The following is a 26,312-nucleotide window of genomic DNA, read 5'->3' as shown; positions in this document are numbered from 1 at the left end:
AGACCAACTGGTACATATAGACCAACTGGTACATATAGATCAACTGGTACATATGGACCAACTGTACATATAGACCAACTGGTACATATAGACCAACTGGTACATATGGACAAACTACATATAGACTAGCTGGTACATATAGACTAACTGTACATATAAACTAACTGATACATATAGGGCATTTCTAATTATGTTTCCTGTCTCAGTTTTGTCTTATGGGAATTTCTAAAAGGCCTGGTTTTTCTCCTTGTGTCCTAACAGGTCTGTCTGCTAATTTTCAAGTGGGTAAACTTTTCCCCTCTCTAGGCCTACTGCTTTTTTACAGCCAGAGATTATTCCTAAAACTTACCCAAATAACTATAGGAGCCTGGGAACTCAGAGTACAGGGCCTCAGGCCCACACTTAGCTGTTGAGCCTGGCCTTCTCAGGGTTAAACAACTGAGACCTGGAAAACACTCTCCCATGGCTGACCTGTTAAAGAAAGGCAGATTGACAAAAGACATTTTACAGACTTTCCAAGTCAGATTTGTTCACTCAAAAGACAGAAACTTCTTTGTTAATGCTTGCCTCATACATGATTTTATTTGTTTCTATGTAATTGTATGTCATTCTATGTTAAAACAACATAAAGCTCAAGTCAACCCTCAGAATTTGCCATAGTAGTAAACCACTTGTGGCTACTTAAATTAAAATACCAACAACAGTAGCAGTTAAACTATCTAGATGGGTTTGCTCATTGTCATTGTGTAAGATAAAAATGGCTATGGTAAGTCTTAAGATAGTAACAATCGTATTTTAAGGTAAATTAAAGACAACCATTGTCTATCTGCCTATAATCTCATCTTTCAAAACAGGCTTTTCAAGTTTCTTATCACTTAAACTGTATAAAAAGGGGAAAGATCTTATAAAAACCAATCTGGTTCCTGCTCAGCCTACTTGAAACTTTTTAACAATCAATAAAAGCTCATATGCTCTGTATTAAGAGATAATCTTTAAAAGTACAGATTTAGGTTAAGAATGGCTATAAAAGATGATATGGTCAGCCGTCTAAAATACTTTTACAAATGATACAAATACTTGGTATGTTTAAAAGGTATCTTTATATCTGACTGTCAGGGTGTATATATATCTACAAGCGCTTCTGATTTTATAAAGTTTACATAATACTGGATTGGATTATAATTAAATGGTCATGTTAATTAAAGCTGTCAACTTAGCCCATATTCATTTTAATTAATAATATAAAATTTTAAAACAAAAAGCTAGATGAACAGTCTGGGTTGAATGTCATTTCTCTCAGCTCTGATTCTGTGAGCAGTCTGAGCAGGACTGCTGCTTGGAAAATAAAGTAGCTGTAAAGGCATGGGGGCTCCTGCCTACCCACGGACAGCTGATGGCTCCTGCCTACCCACGGACAGCTGCCCTCGCCTGGAAGACAGTCTCCTAGACTCTGCTGTTCTTAAAATTAAAATGGAGGATGTTACTTGGCCTAATGCTTTCAGCTTTCTTTTCTTTTTTATGCTTTTTATTTTTTTCTGAGACACGGTTTCTCTGTAGCCCTGGCTGTCCTTGATCTCAAGAAGATCCATGTTTGCCTCCCAAGTGCTGGGATTCAAGGCGTGAGCCACCATCGCACAGCTGCTTTCTGCTTGCTTTCTTTAAACATTTTATTTTATGTATATGAGTGTACACTGTCCTTGTCTTCAGGCACACCAGAAGAGGGCATCAGATCCCATTACAGATGGTTGTGAGCCACCATGTGGTTGCTGGGAATTGAACTCAGGACCTCTGGAAGAGCAGTCAGTGCTCTTAACCACTGAGCCATCTCTCCAGCCCATGTGGCACATTGTGCTTTCTTTTTATTGTCTTTAAAGAATAAATTATTCTTTAATATATCTAAAAAGGATTTTAAATTTTATCAAATAATTTTAATAGTTTATACTAAAGTATTAGGCTTATGTTTACTTAAAAAATGTTTTTGTCAAATTCTGTTATACAATTAAAATTTACACCAAGGTTCGTTTTTCCACATTTGCTCACTGACCTTTGGGGTTGTCACTAACTACACTTGAAGACTATAGTAATGTAAGCATGGAGGCTAAAGAGGCAGCTAGTATTTTGGTCCTTTCTATTCGGGATGATGGACACTTCTCTCCTACAGCCCTGGTGACTCATCAGTCCTCCTGATCCAATGATCGGACTCAAAACCACTGTACACTCTGTGTACAAACAGGAGGGTCAGCACAAAAGAAAATGGCCCCAATGCTTCCAAGGAGACTACGTAGTCAGGCAGGCCATTACCCTTACCAGCTGATAACATAGATAATAAAGGAAAAACTAAAGCATCTAAGGGCTCCTCTCAAGTAACGCCTGTGGACCAGACCCTTGCCTAGCTTTAAAAAGAAAAAAGAAAAAGTCAATTTGGGGCGTGTAAATGTAAATATACATTTGCTTATAAATACCCAACAGAAAAGTAAAAACCAAAAATAAATATATAATTATTGGTAATAATACAAAAACTAGACTTTAAAAGAGAGAGTAGTTCAGGTCTTAATATATATAGGCCTTCCCATTGAATCCTGCATGTGGACTGCTAGCACTCCAGGTAATACTGGCTATGGCTATGATACAAAGATAAAGTCTATTTATATCAATCTATTTAGATAGATTTTTCAAAATTATAGTGAGCTTTATTCACTGATAATATTTTTATCACTTATTCACTGATAAATCTTTTTTAGGCTTCTGTATTAGGATTCTCTAGAACACAACTGATAGTATGTATGTATGTATGTATGTATGTATGTATGTATGTATGTATATGGGACTTACTAGAATGGCTTACAGGCTGTGATCTAGCTAGTCCAATAATGGCTGTATCCCAACGGCAAGTTCAAGAATCTTGTATTTGTTCAGTCCATGAGTCTGGATGTCTCAGATGGTCTTCAGTATATTCTGGAATCCCACAGAAATAGGCTCTTAATGAATGAATGAACTTGACAGTGAAAGAGAGTGAGGGTAGGCAGGCAAAGAGCATGTCCTTCAGCCTGCCAGTAAAACATGTGGTACAAATTAAAGGTGGATCTTCCCACCTCAGAGACCCAGATTACAGTAGATTGAAGTAGGGTCTTCCTACTTCAAATCATGTACTTAAGCAAAATCCCTCACAGGTGTACCCAGCCACTCAGGTTTTAGTTAGGCCGGATGTTGGCAAATTGACAGCCAAGACTAGCCACCACTCTCGGTTTAGTATTCTTCCAAAAGGCTAACATGTCCTCTGGTCCCTCTTCACTTTGACTGATCTGGAAATAAGAAGTTTTATGTTTCCTTCTTGCTACTGATTTTAATCGGTGACTTTATATTTTTTATTTAAGATCTTAGCAAAGCTATGTCTCAAGATGGTGCTTCTCAGTTCCAAGAGGTCATTCTCCAAGAACTAGAATTATCTGTGAAGAAAGAATTAGAAAAAATACTTACCACAGCAACCTCACATGAGTTTGAGGTAAGGACTCGAAAGTGTCTTTTGCTTTGTGTGTCAACATGCATAATTCCTTCCAGTGGTGATTCTCCTGCCTGAAATGAGCACAGGATGTCACATCAGAAAGTTAGCGTTGTTGAACAGTCACAGATTATTAACATTTGTTCATAGTAAAGCTACTTTTCCCTTTAAACCGAGCACATTTCCCAAGTCCCCAAAAGAGTATGGGCAGGATTATGCTTCGTGTTGTTGGGTAGAGAGATGGTCGTCATGTTCAGTAGGATCTGTAAGGAGTTAGTCTGTCGTACAGGCCCTCCCTATGCCCCTTGCCCCTCCAGTTCTAGCACAGCTTGTTCTACAGCTGTGCTTTCCAAAATTGAAAAGCTTTACTTTTCTGTTAGCATGTTATCTTTTATTTTTCAATTCAGTTTGCACTCACTGTTTTGAGGTTAGTTGCGTTTTATTCCTGTTTTCTTTTGGTGACAATTTATTTGCAGTCAGAAGTAGTGAGAGATACTGGAATGTTGTTATAAAGGATATGTTGAAATTCATGGGAACACAGTTGTTCAGGGTCCATGATTACTGACTAGCAGGTGATAGTGGAGGAGTTAGGCTTCTTAAAAGACTCCTTTAAATTTAGGTCCTTTTAGCTTTTCTACTTCAGTTTCAAACAGGCCTTAAAAATTTGTCCTACTCTAAATTCTAATAGTGTAAGAATTTCACCTAAAGGTATTTTTGAAGTAGTAACTTGTTCTAGTCTTACTATATATTAAACATCCTGATCTGTTTTCATAGCACACTAAGAAAGATCTTGATGGATTTCGGAAGCTATTTCACAGATTTTTGCAAGAAAAGGGGCCTTCTGTAGACTGGGGTAAAATCCAGAGACCTCCGGAAGATTCGGTAAGTTTTGGTAAAGTGCAAGGAAACTCAAGGTCGGTTGGGATTCTGGTGTTACTGTGTAGGTGGGTGGTGAGGACGAAACAGAGCCGTCCTAGCAAGCGTACGGCTCTCGGTTTGTAGCCTTCGTGCTGCGTGCCTTCAGCTGGTCTCCCTGCAGCACTGTCCCGTTCTCAGCACATGGTTACGAGTATGCAGTCTACTTTAGCACAAAGCTTTCAGTACAGATTTCCTGTTGTTCTCTCTTCCAGCCATTAGATTTCTTATGCCGTGAATCTTGCTCAGGCCCTTACCCAGACTTTAAAGCTCTCTCCATGCTTTCGGGTTGTTTCTGTGGCCCTTTCTGCCTGTGCCAGCCAGCCTAGCATGCCTTTGTGTCCCCCTCCCCTGCCTCTACAGCTCTGCATATTTTATTTTCTTTAAATGGTTTGGGATTCTTACCTATCAAAAATCCCGTGTGTTCTTGGAGGCACAGCCCCGATCGATGCCTGCACCTCCATGGGCTGCTAGCAGAAGGCCCACTGCGGGGGGTAAAGGGTAGTGTTGGGTGTTTAAATCTGAGCTCGACTACTTTGTTTCATGTAAAATGAGAATAATACCAGGTGTTTGTATACTTCGCAAGTTGTTAAGATGATATATGTAAAAATAGATTATCTTACTTGAAGCATTGTACAGACTTGATGTTTTTACCATGTGTGGTGTTCACTTCTTCTGTATCTGTAATCTTGCTTTATTAACAGTTTTAAAATACAATTCAGTGCAAACTAACTGAAGTCTGGTCCCAGTGTACCAAGGTTTGCTGGGGCTCAGGTCTGCGTACCCCATCTGTAGCAGTTTAAGCTAATGGAGTCAACCTTAGATTTTTTTTTTTCCTAATGAGAAAGTCATAAATAAGTTCCTGCTTAGGAATACTCTTATTCTCACTTGTAGAAAAATACCGGGGTTGGGGATTTGGCTCAGTGGTAGAGCGCTTGAGGTCCTGGGTTCGGTCCCAGCTCCGGAAAAAAAAAAAAAAGAAAGAAAGAAAAAAAGGGGGGACTGGAGAGATGGCTCAGTGGTTAAGAGCACTGACTGCTCTTCCAGAGGTCCTGAGTTCAAATCCCAGCAACCACATGATGGCTCACAACCATCTGTAATGGGATCTGATGCCCTCTTCTGGTGTGTCTGAAGACAGCTACAGTGTATTATAAATAAACACATCTTTAAAAAAAAAAGAAAAATACCTAAACTTTTTAAATTTATAAATTATATGTTTGTTAAAAAAGATAAGAAAATCTCATCAGTTTTCTGGAGCATATTATCTTCTTATTAGTAACACTGAAGTTAAATTTTTCCTGGCTGGGTTGGCGAGGTCACTCAGCAGAAAGGGACCAGTCTTGCCATGTAGTCCAAGACCTGAGTTCAGGCCCTAGCACCCCTGTTAGAAGAAAAGAATGAGCCTAAATGTTGTCTTCTGCCCTCACACATGTGTAAGCACACATGCACAAATACACAAATATAAAAACAATTTTAAAATTCCTCTCCTCTGTAAGTCAATTATAATGGGGGGGTCCTAATTTTGGTCTTTGTTTTACTTGTCCCTGGCACATTAATTATTAGGATTTCTTTCTTTCTAGTTAAGCAGCAGATTGACTTTTTTTTTTTAGATTTATTTATTTAATGTATATGACACTGTCACTGTCTTCAGACACCAGAAGAGGGCATCAGATCCCATTACAGATGTTTGTGAGCCACCATGTGGTTGCTGGGAATTGAACTCAGGACCTCTGGAAGAGCAGTCAGTGCTCTTAACCACTGAGCCATCTCTCCAGCCCGATTTTTTTTTTTTTTTTAACCAAAGGAAATGAGAGAATTCTTCTAAAATTCTTTAAAAAAGAACTAAACATAGATTCATCCAGTTTTTAAAATTATTTGGGAGCAAACCTAACACAATGATAGATTTAGTCACTCTAAGCACTCAGACTTTTTGCCTTCTAATTATTCCTAGTTGAATAGCCCCAGTTGGTTATTGTGTGGTGGTGTCCAGCAGCAGACTGGGAGCTCTGCTGCTTCTGGTCACTTACAGAGCCTGGTGTCAGCTAAGGGCAAGGCATCAGCCCTTCTCTGCACAGCTGCCCGTGTGCAGATCCTGGTCTGTGCAGGTGGCTCCCAGTGCTGTGCTGGGCTGCAAGGCTATGCTGAGGTTGAGCCAGCTCTAGAAGCAGCCTTCACAGTTCCTACCCTGAGAACTAAAGGTCAGTCTGCAGTTTGCTAAGTGACGGGATTAGCTGGTGGTGTACAGTTTGTCCTGTAGTCTCAGCTCCTGAGCACAGTGAGCCAGGGAGTCACTTGATCCTAGTTATAGATAACTGGGAACATCCTGAGGACTCATAGTTGCCTCCTGTCCTCGGCCAAAAAGCAGAAACCATTTACTTTTATCTCGTCCTTCGGGTACCTACCTTTAGCAAAAATATTCTGTTAAATATATCTTTTAAAAAGACCCTCAACTCTCTAGCAGTAGCAGATTTAGTTCTAAAGATGTGATTTTCTCATTTTTTTAACAGCATCTTTTAAGAGATTTATTTATTTTTATTTTATTTATATGAGTACACTAGTCTATAGACACACCAGAAGAGGGCATCCAATCCCGTGGCTGTGAGCCATCATGATGTTGCTGGGAATTGAACTCAGGACCTCTGGAAGAATAGACAGTGCTCTTAACGACTGAGCCATCTCTCCAGCCCAATTTTCTCATTTCTTAACTCTTTATGTGCTAGATGAACTGAGCCTTTTGAATGCAGGAAGGAAAGCACATGTACCTGTAACTTTCACTGTATGTGAAGGTTCGAGAATCTGCTTTGCTAGTGCATAAGTCTTTGTGTATTTTGAAAGGTTGTGATACAGAGTGGGAGTTCTTGAAGGACTGGAGGATGGGTCCACCCTGGGGTGTTTGCAGCTCAGTACTGCCCACCCGAATCCTCCTTTCAGAAGGCTGTCCATGGAGTGAGTCGGGATTTTTGATGAAGATGAATAGTTAATATGAGTAAAGAACACATAGAGAAGAAGATGAGATGTATCTTACGTGGTCTTTTGTCTTTGTTTGTATAAGTGTATACATTTCCACTTAAAAATATCCTTCAAAAAGAAAAAAGCCCTGGTCTTGATATGCCCTTGTAATCCTATACTCTAGGATGTCAAGGATTTTGGATTGCAGAAGCAAAAATTGTGTGCACCTCTTTGTATAATTTGTTACTAATTTGTGGTATAGTTCACACATTAATATTCTTTCACCTGGCTCTGTACTCAAGCTCCCCTGCCCTCCCTGGGTTTTAGAGGTGATAAGAGATGGTTCTTTCAGTGGTGGGAAGGCCACGTCTTAAACAGCTCACTGGTGAAGAGCCTTCGGAAATCAATGTGCCACTAATCAAAACTCAGTTGTCCCACACTGATAACAACTGGCAGGTTGCTTAGCATGCTACTTGGGATCTATAGAAAATCATCATCCATTAGCTTCCCACCATTGTTCTTTCAGAATAATTTCTGTGTCATAACATACTTTTTATGTTTTAAAGACAGGTAATATTAATTGTTTTGGCCAAATAGAAATTAATCACGGGGAATCTACCACTTAATATTGACATTGCCAGTGTCAATCTAGCTTCAAAGTTATATACCTAAAAACAAAAACAAAAACCCCAATCTTTGTCTCTTTGGTAGTTTTTTTATAGTTTGTGTGTGAGTATTTGTGTGTGATTATGTATGTATGTGTGAGTGCATATATACAGGGCAACAGGCCGTGACCTTTGTATGAGGACAGCTCTCTCCTGCCACCTTGTGGGATCAGGAGGTTGAACCCAGGCTGTTGGGCATGTGTGAAAGCCCTTCCACCTGCCGAGCCGCCTTACAGGCTTGCATCTGGTTTTGTACATAGTTTGGAATATTGCCATGGTTTGTAAGTAATGTTTCATTGAAAGTTCGTATCTGTACTTCTTTTCTGTAGCTCCTATTTGTGTGTGTGTGTGTGTGTGTGTGTGTGTGTGTGTGTGTGTGTGTGTTTGCACAGTTGAACAGTTAAAATCGAGGTGGTGTAGGTTACTATAACTCTTAAAATACTCAGTGGTGAGAACTGTCTAACAGAAGCTGTTTGTAGCAGGTTCAGACTGTTGAGCTGTACAAGGGAGTTCACAATCTCTTTGTGCAGGATATGGCATTTGAATATGAAACATTTTTTCTTTTTGAAGAACCATCTGTAAAAGTATTAAAAGCAATCTCTATAGGATTTTTAGGTAAGATTTTAGACAATACCCATAGGGTATTTTCAAAAGAAAAAAGTTTTAAAGGGGGTCTTCTGGATATGGTCATCTGTAGGTCCTGTAACATGCTACCGCACCTGCTGGTTGTTATCCGTGTGGAGCAGTTGGTCAGCCTGAGCTTTGTTCAGTGGCACATTGATTTCTGAAGGCTCTTTACCAGTGAGCTGTTTAGGACGTGGCCTTCCCACCATTATCAAGTCTTTAGTTTTTTACAGGTAGAAGTTACAGTTTGTTGTGGAGACTTACGACATACACACATTTTTCTAATACCTGTTGATATATAATTCCAATAGATGACAAGGATAAGCAGCCGATAAGAACATAGGGTATTGTATATAAGAAATACTCAAGTTAATAAAAAAAAAAAAGAAAAATTAAAAAAAGAAACAAATAAAAAAAAAAAAAGAACATAGGGTATTAATTCTGTGTGCTATCAGTTTATCACCAGCATTGTCTAATAAGCCATAACTCACTTGTCATCCTATCAGCTGACCTGTGCAGATCTTGTCTGCTGGTCTCGGGCTCTGAGGAACTGAAAGAATGGGGTGGCCCACAGTCTAATGCCGTGGCACTGTACTTCAGAATAATTTTATATGCAGATGTAACAACAGTGATCCAGAGGAGGTTGTTTGAGTTTAGACAAACACGTAAATAGAAGTCAGTAAGCACATCCTAAATATTAACAGAGCAGCCCTTTCCTGGAACTTTCTCAGGGCAGACCAGTTTAAACACAGTTGCCTGGTATGTACTGTAGATTATATCCAGGATGACGTGAAAGCAAGGCAGAGGCCAAGTCCAGATTCAGGGTCCACTGACCAGGTTGGGTTCTGTAGCTATATGCTGACATCCAACAAGAGTAGACATCTTATAAATTGAATACAAATGTTTGTCAGAATCATAGCCAAGAACAATGCGGGGAACAAAATGTGCTTGAGGTAAGAGGCCTTCTGCCCCTTTTCTTGGAGCCTCTATCACAGTTCCCCACGGCATTGTTCATCATGGTCATTTGTTTTGACCATGTTCTGACTGACACCTGTCTGTTTCAGGTGTTAAATTTCTTATGGAGTTTAACGGAGGATCTCCAGAAAGCAGCTTAAACAGTAGAGCCAAATCCTCAGTAGTGGGGCAGATAAAAGCAAACTCGATTGACATGGCCCCAGATTTAAAAGTTAAGCCTTCACGTAAGTACTGATGAGATGAGCAGCAGGAGAATGTCGTCCACATACCTAGTGACCAGCACCTCAGGAAATGTAGTCAGTATCAGACCTCAATGCTTACGCCTTGGTTGATTGTTCCCGTTGAGCTTGTTTTATTTTTTTCATGAAGGGGTCATTATCAAGCTATATTGAGTTATTCCTGCTGTGGGGGGAATGAAGAAGAAACAAACAAAAAATAAACAAGAAACTAAACTCTTGCTGCACTGGCTTAGCTGCACCTGGCATTCTCAAGTGATTCAGTAGACACTGAGGACTGAGTTCCCGTCAGATAACCCTAGAGCATGCCGCTGCAGGAAGTGATGAGTGGGCAGCCGGGAGCTGTGCTTCCAGACCTCAGGGTCCCTGACCCCAGCAGGCGGGCTTCGACTGATAGTGAAGAATTGCCATACAGCCATTGGCTGGGCGGGAAGACGGGGCGAGACATTTACATTTTGCCCACAAGAGACCAAGAGGGAAGGGAGGAAGAGGAGAATCGCCATGATGGGGAAGCAGAGGGATTAGACATGAAAGGTTCAGGAAAGAAAGCAGCCAGCCATGTAAGAATTCAGGAAAAGGGCCCTAGGGGCCACTCCCCCATTGGGTCTCGGGTAGCAGAGATGACATGTTGATTTAACAAGTTGACTCAGGAAAGTTGGAGGGGAGCAGCATGGAGGATTAGAAATGCCCAGCCACTGAGCTAGTCCAGCATACCAGAATTAGCTGGTATTGTGTATCTCTCAATAACAAATCAACACTAAACCCCCTCAGCCCACCAAGCCAACTGGAAGCTTCCCCTTGAAATTGAGTTTGATGAGAGTAAAGGTTTGGGGGTTTTGTTTGTTTTTGTTTTTGTTTTTTGTTTTTTGTTTTTTGTTTTTTTTTTGGTTCTTTTTTTCGGAGCTGGGGACCGAACCCAGGGCCTTGCGCTTCCTAGGTAAGCGCTCTACCACTGAGCTAAATCCCCAGCCCAGGTTTTGTTTGTTTTATTTGCACATTAATTAGTACTGGAAAAATGGTATCCCACAAGATTGTCTTTATGTTCTGTAATGAAATTTACAATGTTTTAAAGGAGTTTAGTCTGGTGGGGAAACTTTTCTGAAATGGGCTGGAAGCCACTGGTCTGAGCATAGATGATGACAAAGGATACCCAGGGGTAAATGCAGAGGCGTGTGGGCAAGAGATGGTAACATGGTACGGGAGGAAACCCGGAGCTCATGCTCCCCGAGGAAAGTATGCTGATTGAGGAGAAGAGAGGGTCCAGGAGCCTTATAAACCTTGTCTTTAGTTGAGTTTTTTTGTAAAAAACAGCCATCTGCAGAGTTAGCCTGCCAGCTTGACGGTGGTGAGGTGTCTGGGTTTCTCTGTGTCAGCACATGGCCATCTAGAGCACATGTCTGCATGGGCCCAGATGGACACAAGAGAGAGCTGTCCTTATGCTGCTGATCCAGATGACAGGAAGGCAGGCAGGGAGGGAGATGGACGGTGCCCCCGTTCTTTCATAAGACACCTGCTAATTCTTTCACATTTATTGTTTTGACCTGAAGTTTGGCATAAGCAGCTGCAGGGGAGGCTGGGAAGTGTAGTTCTACTCTGGATGACAGAGTGCCCAGTAAAACGCTTGAATTAGAAAGGGAAAGGAAAGAAGGATCTTGAACATGACAGCTCGTCCCCATACCATACCAGTGCTGTGTTTACTTAATACTGTGACGGAGAAATACACTGTGTCACTTAGGCTCCTGCTGCTGTGATGAAATGCCATGACCAAAGGCATTGGGGAAGAAAGAATTTATTTCACTTACACTTCTGTATCACAGCTACCAGATTTCATCCTTGAAAGATGTTGGGGAAGGAACAGCAGGAACCTGCAGGCAGGAGCTAATGCGGAGGCCATGGGACAAGCTGCGTACTGGGTTGCTCCACATGGCTTGCTCAGCTGGCTGTCGTGAATAGGGCATTAGCCTGGGGAGTGTGTGGGAGGTGAGGTGACGGGTGTGCCACCTACAATGGACTGGGCCCTTCCCCATCAATCATCAGGAAAATGTCCTGCAGCCTACAGCCAGATCTTACTGAGGCAAGAGGCTTTTGGTGGTGTCTGTGCTTAAAGTGGACTGTAGGGAGGTAAAGAGGTCACTGTAGCAGTAGCGGCGTGGCTCAGAGGTGATGAGGCCGAGAGAACGCGCTGATAAGGGCAGGAATGCTATGCTAGGGTTTGAGGCCAACTTTGCAGGAAGCTCACTCTGAGTGAGCTTTGTAAGAAGAAAGCAGAAAAAGGGGAAAGACAGTGTGGCATTTTAGAGATCAAAGGAGAGTGTGGTCAGGGTTGGGGGAGCCATATGTGTCCAGCACAGCAGACAGGAAGTCTCTCGGGTCATTAATAAGATTTAGCAGCTGAGATGTCACTGGTGGCCTCCATGTTAGAGCAGGCCATGCTGCGGTTGAGGAGAAAACCTGACTTCAGAAAGGAAGTAGAGGTGCTTGTGGAGACAGATTGGGGGTGGGTGGACGGACGGACACGACACACTTGAGACTGAATAATGGACAGATGGCATCCTAGAGATGGACTGTGCGGCATGTGGTGGCAGGAAGTCAGTGGCTTTTATTTGTTCTGCCAGCTGGGGTTGAGTTGGTTTGGTGGCCGTGAGCATTAATGAACTGAGGTTGTGTGCAGACAAGGAGAGCACAGCATTCATCAGATTTTCCACAATGAAAAAAGCCCGTATTTATGTGTAGTGAGTTTGGTTTTTTTCCTTCTATAGAAAATAGCCCAGTTCGGGTGTTACCTTGTAGGGATGAAATGACATTTGAAAGAATCTTGAATCTCAAAGGTAGAAAGTCACGATGAGATGAAGACACGGTGCATGAAAGCACCTAGCACAGAGCTTGCACTGTAAACACTGCATAGGGCTTAGAGCGAGAGCAGGCTCCTGGAAGGCATAGGAAACACTTGACTTACTGTTTTGCAGAGTTCTCTCAGGCAAACTGGATTTGTGAAAGGGGGAGGGGAGGAGGCTCACAGTGCAGTACGCCTCCTCTTGTGAACCATAGCACGGTGGGCATTTTGGCACTCACTCTAGAAGTGGCACAGCATGCTATCCAGACTGGCTTACACTTTCACCAACTAGACAGTGTGTCCGTGACTGAGTGCTGAATTTGGCTTTTCTTGTAACTAAAAACAAAGTTGTGAACAGAGTTGGCAAGGTGTATATCATGGCACACAGCTTTAAAAAGATCTACTTTCCATTTCTGCAGACAAACTAGGTTGTCACCCTGGAAGGCAAATGTTCTTAGAATCACTTCACGTGGTAGGTGGCCAGCTACTTTGTTTCAGTCACTTGCAAGAGGAAGCTGGGTGTTAACCCTCCTCATTTACCAGAAAGAAGAGCGGATGGGTGGCCTGGCCTTTCTTTTTTTTTCTTTTTTTTTTAAGATTTATTCATTTATTATATATAAGTACACTGTACCTGTCTTCAGACACACCAGAAGAGGGCATCAGATCCCATAACAGATGGCTGTGAGCCACCATGTGGTTACTGGGAATTGAACTCAGGACCTCTGGAAGAGCAGTCAGTGCTCTTAACCGCTGAGCCATCTCTCCAGCCCATGGCCTGGCCTTCCTTAAACATTTTCTCCACTAACCTCCAGGGTCCTCTTGGGGTTTGCCCCACTTGGTTTGTGTAGCTGTTTAGCAGTAGTGAGATCTTGTTAGAACCATGAATTCTTTTCTTGTCTGTGGGAAAAAGAGGAGCAGAGTGATTGGTGGATGGAAAATGAAAGAGGAGGAGGAGGGCGTACCTGCTCCAAGTGTGGAGATGGCTTTACTATAGAGGTAAGGGAGAGAGCAGGCACAGAGAAGTGTCCAGGCTGAACATGGAGGGCAGACCAAATCTGATCATGAGAGGAACTACTGACCAAGAGAGGCGGCCAGGGCCAGGAGGCCAAGAGAAGAAAATGGCTGAGTTATATAGGGACCAGGCTGAGGGCAGGAAGAGGAAGCCCAGCCCCTGGGAGGGAGGGGTTTAGGGCAGGGGCCACATGAGAAGTGCTAGGAGGAGCCACAGGCCCTGTGTGAGACTTTCTGGTTCTGAGACCTAACACTCCAGCTTTTTGTTTATGATGAGGAGCAAAGTAACTTCTTCTCTAACCACCATAGGCTGAGTGGAACTGTTAGGACTGATAGTTCAAAGCTGGCTCAAAGCTGGTTCACACTCACTGCAGACTCATTTAGGCTGAGTCTGGCAGCTCATGGGGTATTCTCTGGTGTCTCCTAACACGAACCATTGTATCTCAGTTTGTTTTCTTGAGGAAGCTGAGAAGGAACTTGGAAGCCTCAATTCTATGAAGTCCTGTATCCTAAGTTCTATAGACATTACCTACCTTCAACAAATGTGAAGGAGCCATGGCTCTTCCTTTATATGGTTACTGTGGGTGATGTCTGTATGTCTTACTGAAATTGATACAGATTCTGCTGAGAAATTGACACTTCAGGAATCTAAAAATGTCTCTGGGACTGCATGTGAGCACCGTGACCAGCTGCTAAGCAGTGTCCAGCACTGACAAGGAATCTCTGCTCAGTCCCCAGTGAGTTAGTAAGTTAGGTCCTGCAGTCAGTCAGCCTTAGACAAGAGTATCCCAGCTGTGTGTGTGTGTGTGTGTGTGTGTGTGTGTGTGTGTGTGTGTGTGTGTGTGTGTGTGTGTGTGTGTGTGTACATTGATGCCCATTGAGGCCCGAAGAGAGAGAGTATTGGAAACCCTGGAAACTGAGTTACAGGCAGTTGTGAGCCACTTGGTTTGGGTGCTGAGAACTAAACACATCCTTTGGGAGAGCAGGACATACCTTCTGACCACGTGCTGAGCCAGCCATCTTTCTGGCTCCGTTACACAGAACTTTACAGTGTTCCTCACATCTTGTTATTTACGTCTTTTTACATTAAGTATTGAAGAATCCAGTATTTGTTGTACTGAGGTATAACTATTTTGGATTGTGATTCTATTGTATCTAGAAATTTAGGGAAGATGAAGTGCTGTGGGTGTGAAGTCAGTGAGAGAGAAGTCACAGGATGCTTGTCCTGAGGGAGAGAGCAGTGCTCGGTGACCAGCACGTGGGGGACTCACTGTTCAGTTGTGAATCTGTAGTCTGTAGATTATAGATTATGTATATATACATACAGATACACGTAATGGTTCACAGCTAAAATTTTAAGGTGGAATTGGAGAACAAGCCTGTCTCACTGTGTATGGAAAAATTGCTTTTATATATTCCATGTTTAAAAACCGTATCTGGAGCGTTAGTTAAGTAAGACTGTTTCTGAGGTATCAGTCTCACCTAATATGAATGTGACAACTGGATTTTCAGCTAAGTTCTTGGTGTGAGAAGTGAAAGTAACTGCTAGGAAGTTACTCGTTTTTACAAAGTAGCTGGACAAAGTTTAGTTTTTTAAAGTAAATAAATGTGTGTAGACATGGCCTCATGTCATAGTAGAAGCCACTGTAGCCCAGCATTCTCAGTTCCCAGGTGACTGCACAGCTGGCTGGGAAAGGAGTATAAAACACCCGCTTACATAAGGGACAGAAAAGTCCGTGTTTGTCATCTTGTCTCTTTTTTTTAGTGGTTTGACACTAAAATCAAGACCTTTTCTTCTTTGTTGTTGTTGGGGTGGGGTAGGTGTGGGTGTCTAGCCTTTGTTTCGTGAATGGGAGTAGCTGCCAAGCCCACGCAGCACCGAGGAGGAAAGCAGAGAGTCCCAGCAGGCTGAGGAGGAGGTCGGAGTGAGTGACCCTGGTTCTCAGTGGGACGCTGTGGGAGGAGCGCTTTACATTCCGTAGTGTCTGAGGGAGAGCAGTCATCTACAGCTGGCAGTTAAGAAGAGCTAAGGCACAGACAGATGTTTCCTAGGAAGGTCTGTGAACAAGGATTACGTAATGCGTTTGTCTGTCAGATGCAGAGATGTTGGCCTACAAGGCCTAGGTCACAAGAGGGAGCTCATCAGGCCCTTCCCTTCCCAGTCAGAAATGACGCACCTACTCACGTACACACTAACAGGCAACACGGCAAGTATCAGCTGGTGTTCAGAGTAACCACTGGCTGGCTTAAGCGTTTTAGTCTTAAGCTGAGAAGGGACTAAAGAGGCCATTCGAGGGCTTATTCTATTAAAGCAAAATAGCAAACATGTCACAAATGTGATCTTTTTGTAAAGCTTTCATTCTTGCCATAAGATGTAAGATTTTTTACTCTGCTTTGAACAACAACAGAAGTAGGGGTCTTTCCTGTTAATGCCACTCTTTCTGTGCTTAAAGGACAAATTCAAGACTAGGACACTCTGTTCACAGACCTGGGCTGCTAGAGAGGAGGTGGCATTGGGTTACCCAGCTCCAGCCTTCCTCCTCTCCACACTCCTTCCTTCTCGGGGCATTTCTTAGAATGAAGATGTTTAATTTTTCAGAACAAGTTCTTATAAAATGACACCCTACAGTTAGATTTTTGAGGAAGGAACTGTGCTTGTATAGACCTAGAATTGTGACTGAGAGCCTGTGTCTCTCCTTTGAAGGGTCATCTTACAAGTAAGTGGTGGTGTATGACAAAAGCTAGTGTATGTTGCTTCTTGCCTCCTGTGTTAGGAGACATAATGTAGAATTAATATATATTATTCTCTAGAATTGAAGTAGAGTGTAATGCACCTGAAATACGTAGACTTGGTAAAGTTTGTGTATCTGATTTGATATTTCGATTAAAACAGGAAGATTCAGGTATTCACACTAGTCAGATCGATGTCTGTGCACTGGGGTTCCACTGTAGTCCAATATGCCATTGAGCTACTTCTCTGTGCAAGGGGCATTGCCCATGTGGACCTGTTGGAACGCCACATGTGAGAGACCAAAACTTTTTAAGGAATCATGGAAGTGACTTTGGGATTGATTTGCTCTAACTTATAAAGGTATTCAGTTGACATCTCTATTTTATATCTTCTTTCAGATTCAACCCTATGAAAAGATAAAGGCCAGAGGCTTGCCTGATAACATATCTTCTGTGTTGAACAAACTGGTGGTAGTGAAACTCAATGGTGGTTTGGGAACCAGCATGGGCTGCAAAGGCCCTAAAAGTCTGATTGGTGTAAGAAATGAGAATACCTTTTTGGATCTAACCGTTCAGCAAATTGAAGTGAGTAGCATTTTAACCTTTCACATACGATACTAAAGTAGGTTTTAGTTTTTGCATCATAAAGTGCTAGTTGACAGGACTGCAGTTTGGTTTCTTCATCAGTGTGTGGGGTTGGGAAATGGTAAGGGGATCTTAGGATGTAAACGCTTGATTTTACATAGCATTCGCGATTGCCGAAAGCTCTGGGTCTGTTCAGAGTCTCCCTTGGCCTGCCCTCTGTATCTGCTTTCCTCCTACTGGCAGCCTTCAGGACACTGGAGTTTCTGGCTTCCGTCCTTTGGGAAGCTGCGGAGGATGTCTCAGCCCCCTCTGGTGGATGTAATGGATGCTAAGAATTATTCTTGGCTTCCTACTTTGACAAAGTTGTTAATTGTAGACCTCATGGGACAGAGTCCCTGTCTTTCCATCGCTTCTTCCCCTGCCCAGTGTGGTGCTGGAGCTCCAGTCACCACACTAGAAGCAGTGGCAGCTAATGTGTCTCCAGCCTTTGCTGTGTACCAGGTATTCTAAGAGCCTTTCCCAAATGAGGTTGGGCTCTAAGCTTCAGACTTTTAGCTAGTTAATAAAGTAGAACTAAAATTTAAACCTAAGAGTCGGGTTTCTCAGAATCTTCCCTTACTCTTCAGCCTCAGCACTTGTGAGAGACGAGGAGTTTGAGGAGTTTGAAGTTCATCCGGAGACCAGAGAACTATGACTTTGTTACTTTGTATTCCAGCTCCATAGAGCTTGAAGACAGCAAGTGCCAGCACTTGTCCACCTGCAGGCAGTAGAGTACTGTTGACCGCACACACAGCTCCAGCAGGGGTTGCCCCGGGCAACCGAATCCCAGCCTCAGCTGAGTTAGCCATGAAATGGAGACAGCAGCTTTCATTCACAGGGTCATGGTTTATTGAACGAGTACATTTGAATTGCCTAGCTACACATCCAGCTCATACTTACTTATTATGTATGTGTATATGTGTGTATATAAGTCCAGGTAGACACTTTGTGACTAACCATTAAAGAGATGGTTTTATACATTTGAAGTCAGACAGTGTGAGTCTTGGTCAGCTGATTGTCATTCTCCTCTTCAGCATCTGAACAAAACCTATAATACAGATGTCCCGCTCGTATTAATGAATTCTTTTAACACGGATGAGGATACAAAAAAAATACTCCAGAAGTACAATCATTGTCGTGTGAAAATCTACACCTTCAATCAAAGCAGGTACCAAAATTAAAAATAATTAGCTGGTGGGATTGTGGCTCCTTGGAGTTCTCTTCATGGGTGCCTCACGGTGCCTCTGCAGCCACAGGTCACGCATGTCTCACAGGAACTGATGTCTTTAAAGCTAAGTATAGGTCAGTAAATACGTGATGGCCATATACTTTGGTTCTATAATTTCTACTTCCTCAGAGAACCTGCTTGAAATCTTATTCTACGTCCCGAACATTTCAGGGCAGTTTATAAAGCCTTTGCATGCTAAGATCTCTCCAGTTGGGGGGATGACCTCCTGTAAACCACAGCACTGAACACCTCTATAGGAGGGTTCACCCCGCATAGACTCCACCCTGCGGGAATTAAGTAAGTTTTAGAGAAAAACAGCTACTCTGGGGATGGGGAGGTGGGAGGAGTATGGGGGGAGATGGGGAGAGAGAGGGGAGGGCGGGTAGAGTGAATAGAAAGAACTTCAGATGACTTGGGGCAGGCTTTCTATTTAGGGTTAGACAGCAGCCTACAGAAACACTTTGGAAATAGTGTATCTAAGTCGATCATTAGTTTGTTGGAATTTTAAAGTCTGCCCCCCCCCATCATGTTTGTTGCCTGCCTCCTTAGAAGGCTGTCTGTCATGTGTGTGCTCTTTCCTGCTTTCCTTTCCTGTCTGTCAGCTCTTGCCCATGTGCAGACCCTTGTATGCACAGTAGAGAGAAGCGTCCTGAATGCATCTGTCTAAGAATGGGCAAATCTCCTCAGGTAGATTTTCAGGCACGAGAACTGTCCTACACCAGATAAGTTTAAAAACATGGACTTCCTGAGTCCTTCTTGGAGAGTTATAAAAAAAAAATCTTAAAAATACAAAGTGTATTTTCTTCTGCATGGCCACGGAAAACTCTCGAATAACTATCTAGAAGACAGATTTTTTTTTTAATGATAACAATCTCTGAAATAGAGGGATGTCTTATTTACTGTTTTAAAAATACTTTTTGTTTTAGTTATGTGTATCTGTGTGTAGGCACGTGCACATTAGTGTCAAATTCCCCGAAACCGGGTTTGCAGGAGCTTGTGAACCATTTGCTATGGGTATTGGACACTGAACAGTACATGCTCCTAACCACTGACCACCTCTCCAGCCTTATTTGATTTTAGTGTATTGCTTTACTTGAAGGGTTAGGGTGTGTACAGAACCAGCGTACTAGCTTTCTTGTTTTGCTTTTGAAGGTACCCGAGGATTAATAAGGAATCTCTACTTCCTATAGCAAAGGACGTATCTTATTCAGGGGAAAATACTGAAGCTTGGTACCCTCCAGGACATGGGGACATCTATGCCAGTTTCTACAACTCTGGTTTGCTCGACACCTTCATAGAAGAAGGCAAGGAGTATATTTTTGTGTCTAACATAGACAACCTGGGTGCCACAGTGGATCTTTATATTCTTAATCATCTAATGAACCCACCCAATGGGAAACGCTGTGAATTTGTCATGGAAGTCACAAATAAAACACGGGCAGACGTAAAGGTAAATACTGAACATTGAGTTTGGGGACAAACTACAGCTACAATCCCTTTTCTAGTTTCTGAGTTTCTGTTTTATGTACAACATATCATTTACCTAACATTTTAAGAGAGTATGCTGTTATTCTGTGGGTTAATTTTAAAAAAACAGTGTGTATCATAAACCCAGAATTAATAATAGTATAAATCTATATCAGTAATGTAAATTGGAAGCAGTTTTCTTGTGTTTTTATGGAGCAAATCTGAAATATGTGGAAACACAACAAATTCGTTGACAGCAGTAGAATCCTTATGGCTTGGTGTTGACATACTTTACTGTGCTCTCCCTTAATGGGAATCTAGCTCTGTAGAACATGTGAGGTGTCGTGTGTGTGTGCTTCGACACCTCAGGCACGACCTTGGCAGTTGTGCAGAAACAATGCAGTTGTTTTAGTGCAACTGTAGAGTGAACTTGGCACATTTGGTGGGGATATTTGGCCTTGATTAAATGGCACATGGGAGTTTACTGTTTACCCTGTAGCTGATGCAGACCAGCTCCTCCCACACTGCTGTGCTCTCCTGGCTGTAGGAACTTTTCCAGCCTCAGTCTGCTTCCCACCCTCCTCGTCGTCTCCCTTCCCTCACCCTGACCTCATCTGGGGAGGACTAAGTTGTTTGTGATGGCGTTGTTTATAGCAGACCTTAGGAAGAGAAGGAGAACTCAGATATACTTTAATTGTAGGCAGAGCTGTGAGTTTATGATAAAGTAACCATCTGAATCATGAGTCTGTCACTTTGTATATTAGATTATACAGTTGATGTCTTCTATGAAAGTCTACTGTAAGTATAATCAGTGTGGCATGTGGCTGGTTGCAAAGTGACTTTCTGCTGTTCTAGGGTGGGACACTCACTCAGTACGAAGGCAAACTGAGGCTGGTGGAGATTGCTCAGGTGCCCAAAGCACACGTTGATGAGTTCAAGTCTGTGTCAAAATTTAAAATATTTAACACAAACAACCTATGGATCTCCCTGGCCGCCGTTAAAAGACTGCAGGAACAGAATGCTATTGACATGGAAATCATTGTGAACCCAAAGGTAGGTGAAGGGCACAGTCCAGTGGGCACAGTCCAGTGGGCAGACCTGTCCTGCCTGCGCCTGGGGCTTGGCTATCACCCCCTTACCTCATCAGGCCCGCCAAGTTCTGACTCTTGTTCTCCAGTCTGCATTCATCTCAGTGATGTGCTGCTGATCTGACCCTCGGCGGAAAAGGACCGCCTTGGGTTTAGTTACTGCTTTTATATGAAAATGCCATTTATCTATAGGCATCTTGCATACGTTTTTCCAACCCCTGGCTCTTTAGTGAAAAATAGACATGTTGCTAACTCAAGAAAACTTAAACAGAAACAACAGCATATGTGAAGCAATATCCTAAGTGCTTGATCATCTCAATCCTTAGGATTCTCTCAGACCAGTTCCCAGGTGCTGGTACCACACGTACAACAAAGCTCTGAGTTAATAGGCGCTTACAGCCTGCGCTTGCCGGGTACACATCCATAATGCCAGCCTGCGCTTGCCGGGTGCACATCCATAATGCCAGCCTGCGCTTGCTGGGTGCACATCCATAATGCCAGCCTGCGCTTGCTGGGTGCACATCCATAATGCCAGCGGTTGGGAAGTGGGGGTAAGGAGGTCGGTCGTTCAAGCTTGTCCTCAGTGCATAGTGAGTTTGAGGCAAGTAAGTTTTGAGATTGCATCTCAAGCCCCAAACCTCTGTTTTCCCATTCTTCCCAGACTTCCTTCCTTCTTTCTTACAGACATTGGATGGAGGCCTGAATGTTATTCAGTTAGAAACTGCAGTTGGAGCGGCAATTAAAAGTTTCGAGAATTCTTTAGGTATTAATGTTCCAAGGAGTCGTTTTCTGCCTGTGAAAACCACATCAGATCTCTTACTTGTGATGTCAAACCTCTACAGCCTTAACGCAGGATCTTTGACCATGAGTGAAAAGCGTGAATTTCCTACAGTACCTTTGGTTAAATTAGGCAGTTCTTTTACCAAGGTAGGTATTGGAAATATACTCAGAGAATTATTTGCCACTACTGACTTTGTATCCCTCTATCTGTGGTGTGGGTTAAAGGAACTAACTGTAGTCTCTGTAGTTAGTTGGTTTGGAGAGTAGAAGAGATTGCTTACTTTGTTATCTTGTCTCTTCTGAGACTGCGTTCATTAGTCGGAAAAGGTTAATTCTGCTTTAATATTTATGGTGCTTCTCCCATCTGCACCAAACTGAAATCCCTAGCTTCGTAAAGTGAACATTCTAGAGGGAAAAGCTAGGAAGCCAGTGCATCAAACACACAGTATGTAAGGAGTAAAGGCTACAGAGAGCCAAAGGAAGGACGTGTGTAGAAGGATGGTGTCACAGATCCTGGCTGTGCAGTGCCATTTGGTCTGGAGTGCAGGTGAAGAACTGAGTAGAGAACTTGATTATGTGGGCCCTGAAGGAGGAAAGAGAAGTCTGACAAACACTGCTGCTGCTGCTTTAGGCTCAATGAGAATTCCCCGTGAGACAGACTTACTAATGTATGGGAATCTAACTGGAATGGCCTTAAGGAGCTAGGAGAATTAGAGTTGGGGATGAATTTAAGAGTTGAAACTGAAAAAAAGTAACACAGAAATTATGTCATGTCCAAAAGATATAAATTTTGAGGGGTTCTGTTTCAGAATAGAATTTATTTATATATTGATGGGAATTAGTGTAATCAGGGGAAAATATTTGAAGGAGACTCCTGGAACAAATTCTTGACTAGCTGTGAAAAGATCTAATAGTGAAGAGACCAGCTTCATGTCTGCCTGGAGTCCAGCTCAGCACTAGGGGCAAGGGATAGAGTAGTCAAGGGGGCAGAATGCCATAGCAGGGGACCAAGCCAGTAGGGGTTTGTTTTCTTAGCAAAGCAGAAAACAGGAAGAAAGATGCCTACAGTGTTCACTTGGTGCTTTTGCTCTCTCTCGCCCTAAGCCCTGCTGCGTCTGTGGCTCCTGCCCACCCTGTAAGGCCAGCTCCAGTTTAAGATACTCAGCCTTGATGGGCTCTTCTCTTTCTCTGAATGCTGTATAAACCACTCATCTGGCTTCAAATGAGGGCTGCTCCTTTGTTTTCTCATCCTAAAGCAAACATCTGTTCACCTGCACTCTAAGATGCCTGATTTATTGTTTTAGGAACATCTACCATTCTCTCCTTCACAGGTGTTTGAATGTGAGTGCGAATAAACAGATTCTTCCCATAGAAGGACTTGGCCAGAAAGTGTTTTATATTTTATAGTTAAGATAGCTTTTAAATATAAACCGTTTTTTTTTTGTGGGTTTTTTTTTTTTTTTTTTTTTTTTGGTACATGCGTAGTCTTACCCACCAGCCATCTCCCTCCCAACCTCATCTCTTATTTTTGTAAAGATTTGTTTGTTTATGGGTGTGCATGTGTGTGACTTGTGTGAATGTATGTGCACCACATGTGTGCAGGTGCCTCTTGAGGGCACCATGTCCTCTGGAAATGGAGTTGCGGAAGGTGGAGAGTTGCCTGACAAGCTCTGGGCAGTGAGGCAGGACCTTTGCAAGAGCTCTGCTCTCTTAACTGCTGAGCCATCTCTCCGAGTCTTTAAAAACAAAATGTCTGTAGCTCCAAGACCAGTTAAAGCTAACCATGTATGAATGGACATGGGGTTACCCACCGGCCATGGTCATACCCAAAAGTGGCCTGTCCTCGGTGGCTGGGAGCGGTCAGCAGCTTCTCAGTGGCGGGACGACTCTCAGAGCTCCTTAGTCCGGGCTGAAACTGGGACTGGCCGGATCTTCTGCAGTAGGCCAGCTGCTGTGGGGAGTCCATTCCCGAGAGATGTCGTTATTGAATGTCTTTGACAGTTTTATATATGCATTGTGTCTTGACTGTGTCCATCCCACTTTCCAACTCCCCCTGGAACCCCAAACACAGCAATCGTTCCTGTCACACTCTTTTTCTGCCTGTTGAGTGTTGGCTTGTGCCCGGCTGTGGTGCGTTTAGGAATGCCGTGGTCATGCCCTGCCAGAAGACAGCATCTCAGCACCGAACCCTTCCTCCAGCTCTTGTGGTCTTTGCACACACTCTTCTGTGATGTTCCTGGAGCCTTGAGATTGGGGACTGATGTAGATGTTCTAAGAACAGTCACTTGTTCTTAGCACGTTGACCTAACTGCTCACCACTGAAAAGATAGTATCTGGTCGAGGTGAGGCAGCACTATCTATGTGTATAAACATAAATATTGGAAGGCATAGTAGTAATATTCTTCTAGCAGTACAACAGTTGTAGGTTCCTTCCCAGGGCCTATGGCCTCCGAAGCCATGGGCTATTGACCAGGTTTATGGTGTGCGGCATGAACTCCTTTCCATGGAACAGGCCTCACTTCCCATCAGAAAACAGTTATTACCTCCAAAGCTGCGGTGCCACTGCAGTACCAGTGGGCACCTCCTTTAGGTCTGCACTGCGGCACACGGAGTGTGGCACTGGGCAAGACCATTGGAAGCTTTTCCTCCCCAGTGGTCTACATAGCACCTCGTGGCATTTTCTGTGAAAGCTGCCAGCAGAGAGGGAGTCTCCAGGTCGGTTCCAGCCTGTCTGTCCGTTTTACCACCATAGTGCGTTGTCCTCAGCAGTGGGTCGCACCATTCAGTTCTGGTGGGCAACCAGGAGCAATAGCAACTGCCTTTGCCCTTTGGATGAGCTGTGGGACTGCCCTGCCAAGTGACTCTGAGCACTGAGAGATTTTCCTTTATTGACTAGTATATTCTGGGAAACATTGACCATACATGAGGGAACCGGTCAGAGTAACAGGTTTCATAAAGTGCTTTCATTTATCCTTAGTTTTGTTGATTCACTCCACCACCTACCCTTCCTCTCTCCTGTACCCTTTTCTGCTCCCAATTCCTGCTTAAACCTTAAAAACCTCTAGTATTCCTCACCGACTTACGTATCAGTGCGTTCTATTTTTCCCTTGCTCCTTCAGGCCTCTTTTCTCCGCCCTCTCCTCCGGGGGCCCTTCTGGTTTCATGGGCTCCATAGATACTCCAGGTTAAATAGGTAAACCTAAAGATTCAGGGCTGGGCGCGTGAGAAAACACATTTCTGTCTGAGCTTGGGTTCCCACAGTGCACGTCCTCCGTTCCCAGTTTTCCTACACTTTTTAAGTTTGTTTTGTCAGCTATTAAAACAGTGACACTTGCTTGTTTTGTAGGTCCATATGCTTAAAACACTGTCTCCATCCTTTGACTGTAAAGTGGTGCCTGTCTTTTGTGGTGATGTGGTGTTTGTTTTTACAGTGTAGTCTGTTCTTTGGATGTGTGGTTTCTAGGAGTAGTGAATAGATAGCTCCTACTTTTTCACTCAGTTAGCCTGTGTTTAATTCAGATTCTGATTTGCTATGAAATTAAAAATTGCAAAGCGTAATTAATATCGAAAATTGAATATTGATTCTTGCCATTTTTGTTAAGAGGCTTTATAGTTTTTCCCCTTTATTTTATTCCTGTGGGTTTATTGCACTGCCCGTGGGTGAATTCATGCTCCTATGGAGCTGGCTTTAGTAGCCATACATTCATTTCTTCAGTATTTTTTATCAAGGGAGGTTTTGTCTTCATAACTGAAGAGTTATGACAGATAATTTTACTGTCATAGTATCTTGGTTGGCAATCACTGTTTCAGAACTGGAAAGCATTTTTCAAACCATTCTGGGTAAAGTCTCATTAACAATCTGCTGTTATTTCTGATAGGCCTACTTTTTATGTGAGTTGGTGTTTCTTGCTTTCAACATACTTTAGTTATGACAAGGGGAGGTTATTTTCTATTTATTGTCTATTGGAGTCCCAAATGCCTCCTGCATCAGGATTCACTCTTTCCTAATTCTTCTGTTAGGATTCTTGTGAGAATGTTTTTGTGACAGGATCTCACTCTGCAGCCCTTGCAGTCCTGGAGCTCTGTAGACGAGTTCTTGCCTCTCCCCGTCAGGTGCTGGGGTTAAAGGTGTGCCCAAAGATGTCTTCTGTGCTTTTAGAATGATGACCTTCTCCTTCTGTACTCAGAACTCGAGGCTTGGTCTTCAGGGCTTCATGTTTCTTAGAGTCCCACTTGACCATCTTTTCTGTGCTGGGTTATCCAGTCCCTTTCCTGTCTTTGACCAGTCTATCGAGATGTTCCAGAGAGCTTTTTGACAAACTTACCTGTGGTTTATACATCTACCCAGCATTTAAGATGGGCTTTTCCTCAGTGTTTCTTTGTGGAATTCTTTCCCTGTCATCCACCGCCTTCCGTGTTTTGGTCAGCTGCTTGTGTCAATGAACAGACTATTTTGAATTACATGTTTGGGATTACATCTAACTCATCTGGAAGTTATATTGTCTAGGTTTTTTTTTTTTTTTTTTTTTTTTTTTTTTTTTTTTTTTTTTTTTTTTTGATTCTTTTTTTCGGAGCTGGGGACCGAACCCAGGGCCTTGTGCTTCCTAGGTAAGCGCTCTACCACTGAGCTAAATCCCCAGCCCCTATTGTCTAGGTTTTTGGGGTTTGGACATCTGGTGGTCTTTGCC

The 26,312-nt window shown here is 42.9% G+C and overlaps 1 protein-coding gene across 2 annotated transcripts in view; it reads left to right on the top strand.

Annotated features, from left to right (window-relative positions):
- The window catches only part of Ugp2 (UDP-glucose pyrophosphorylase 2), a 41,372-nt gene that overhangs the window by 12,386 nt on the left and 2,674 nt on the right, over positions 1-26,312 (top strand). For both annotated transcript variants that reach the window (NM_001434431.1, NM_001024743.2), the window contains 7 exon segments: positions 3,375-3,502; positions 4,274-4,381; positions 16,837-17,022; positions 18,096-18,229; positions 19,442-19,739; positions 20,612-20,809; positions 21,529-21,771. In NM_001434431.1, coding sequence (NP_001421360.1) covers positions 3,389-3,502; positions 4,274-4,381; positions 16,837-17,022; positions 18,096-18,229; positions 19,442-19,739; positions 20,612-20,809; positions 21,529-21,771 — 1,281 coding nt within the window. In that variant the 5' untranslated portion in view covers positions 3,375-3,388.

The sequence above is a fragment of the Rattus norvegicus genome, chromosome 14, assembly GCF_021556685.1.
Source record: "Rattus norvegicus strain SHRSP/BbbUtx chromosome 14, alternate assembly SHRSP_T2T, whole genome shotgun sequence".
In the NCBI taxonomy this organism is placed as follows: Eukaryota; Metazoa; Chordata; class Mammalia; order Rodentia; family Muridae; genus Rattus; species Rattus norvegicus.
Note: the sequence above shows the minus strand (reverse complement) of the source record. Positions and strands in the feature narration are given on the sequence as shown.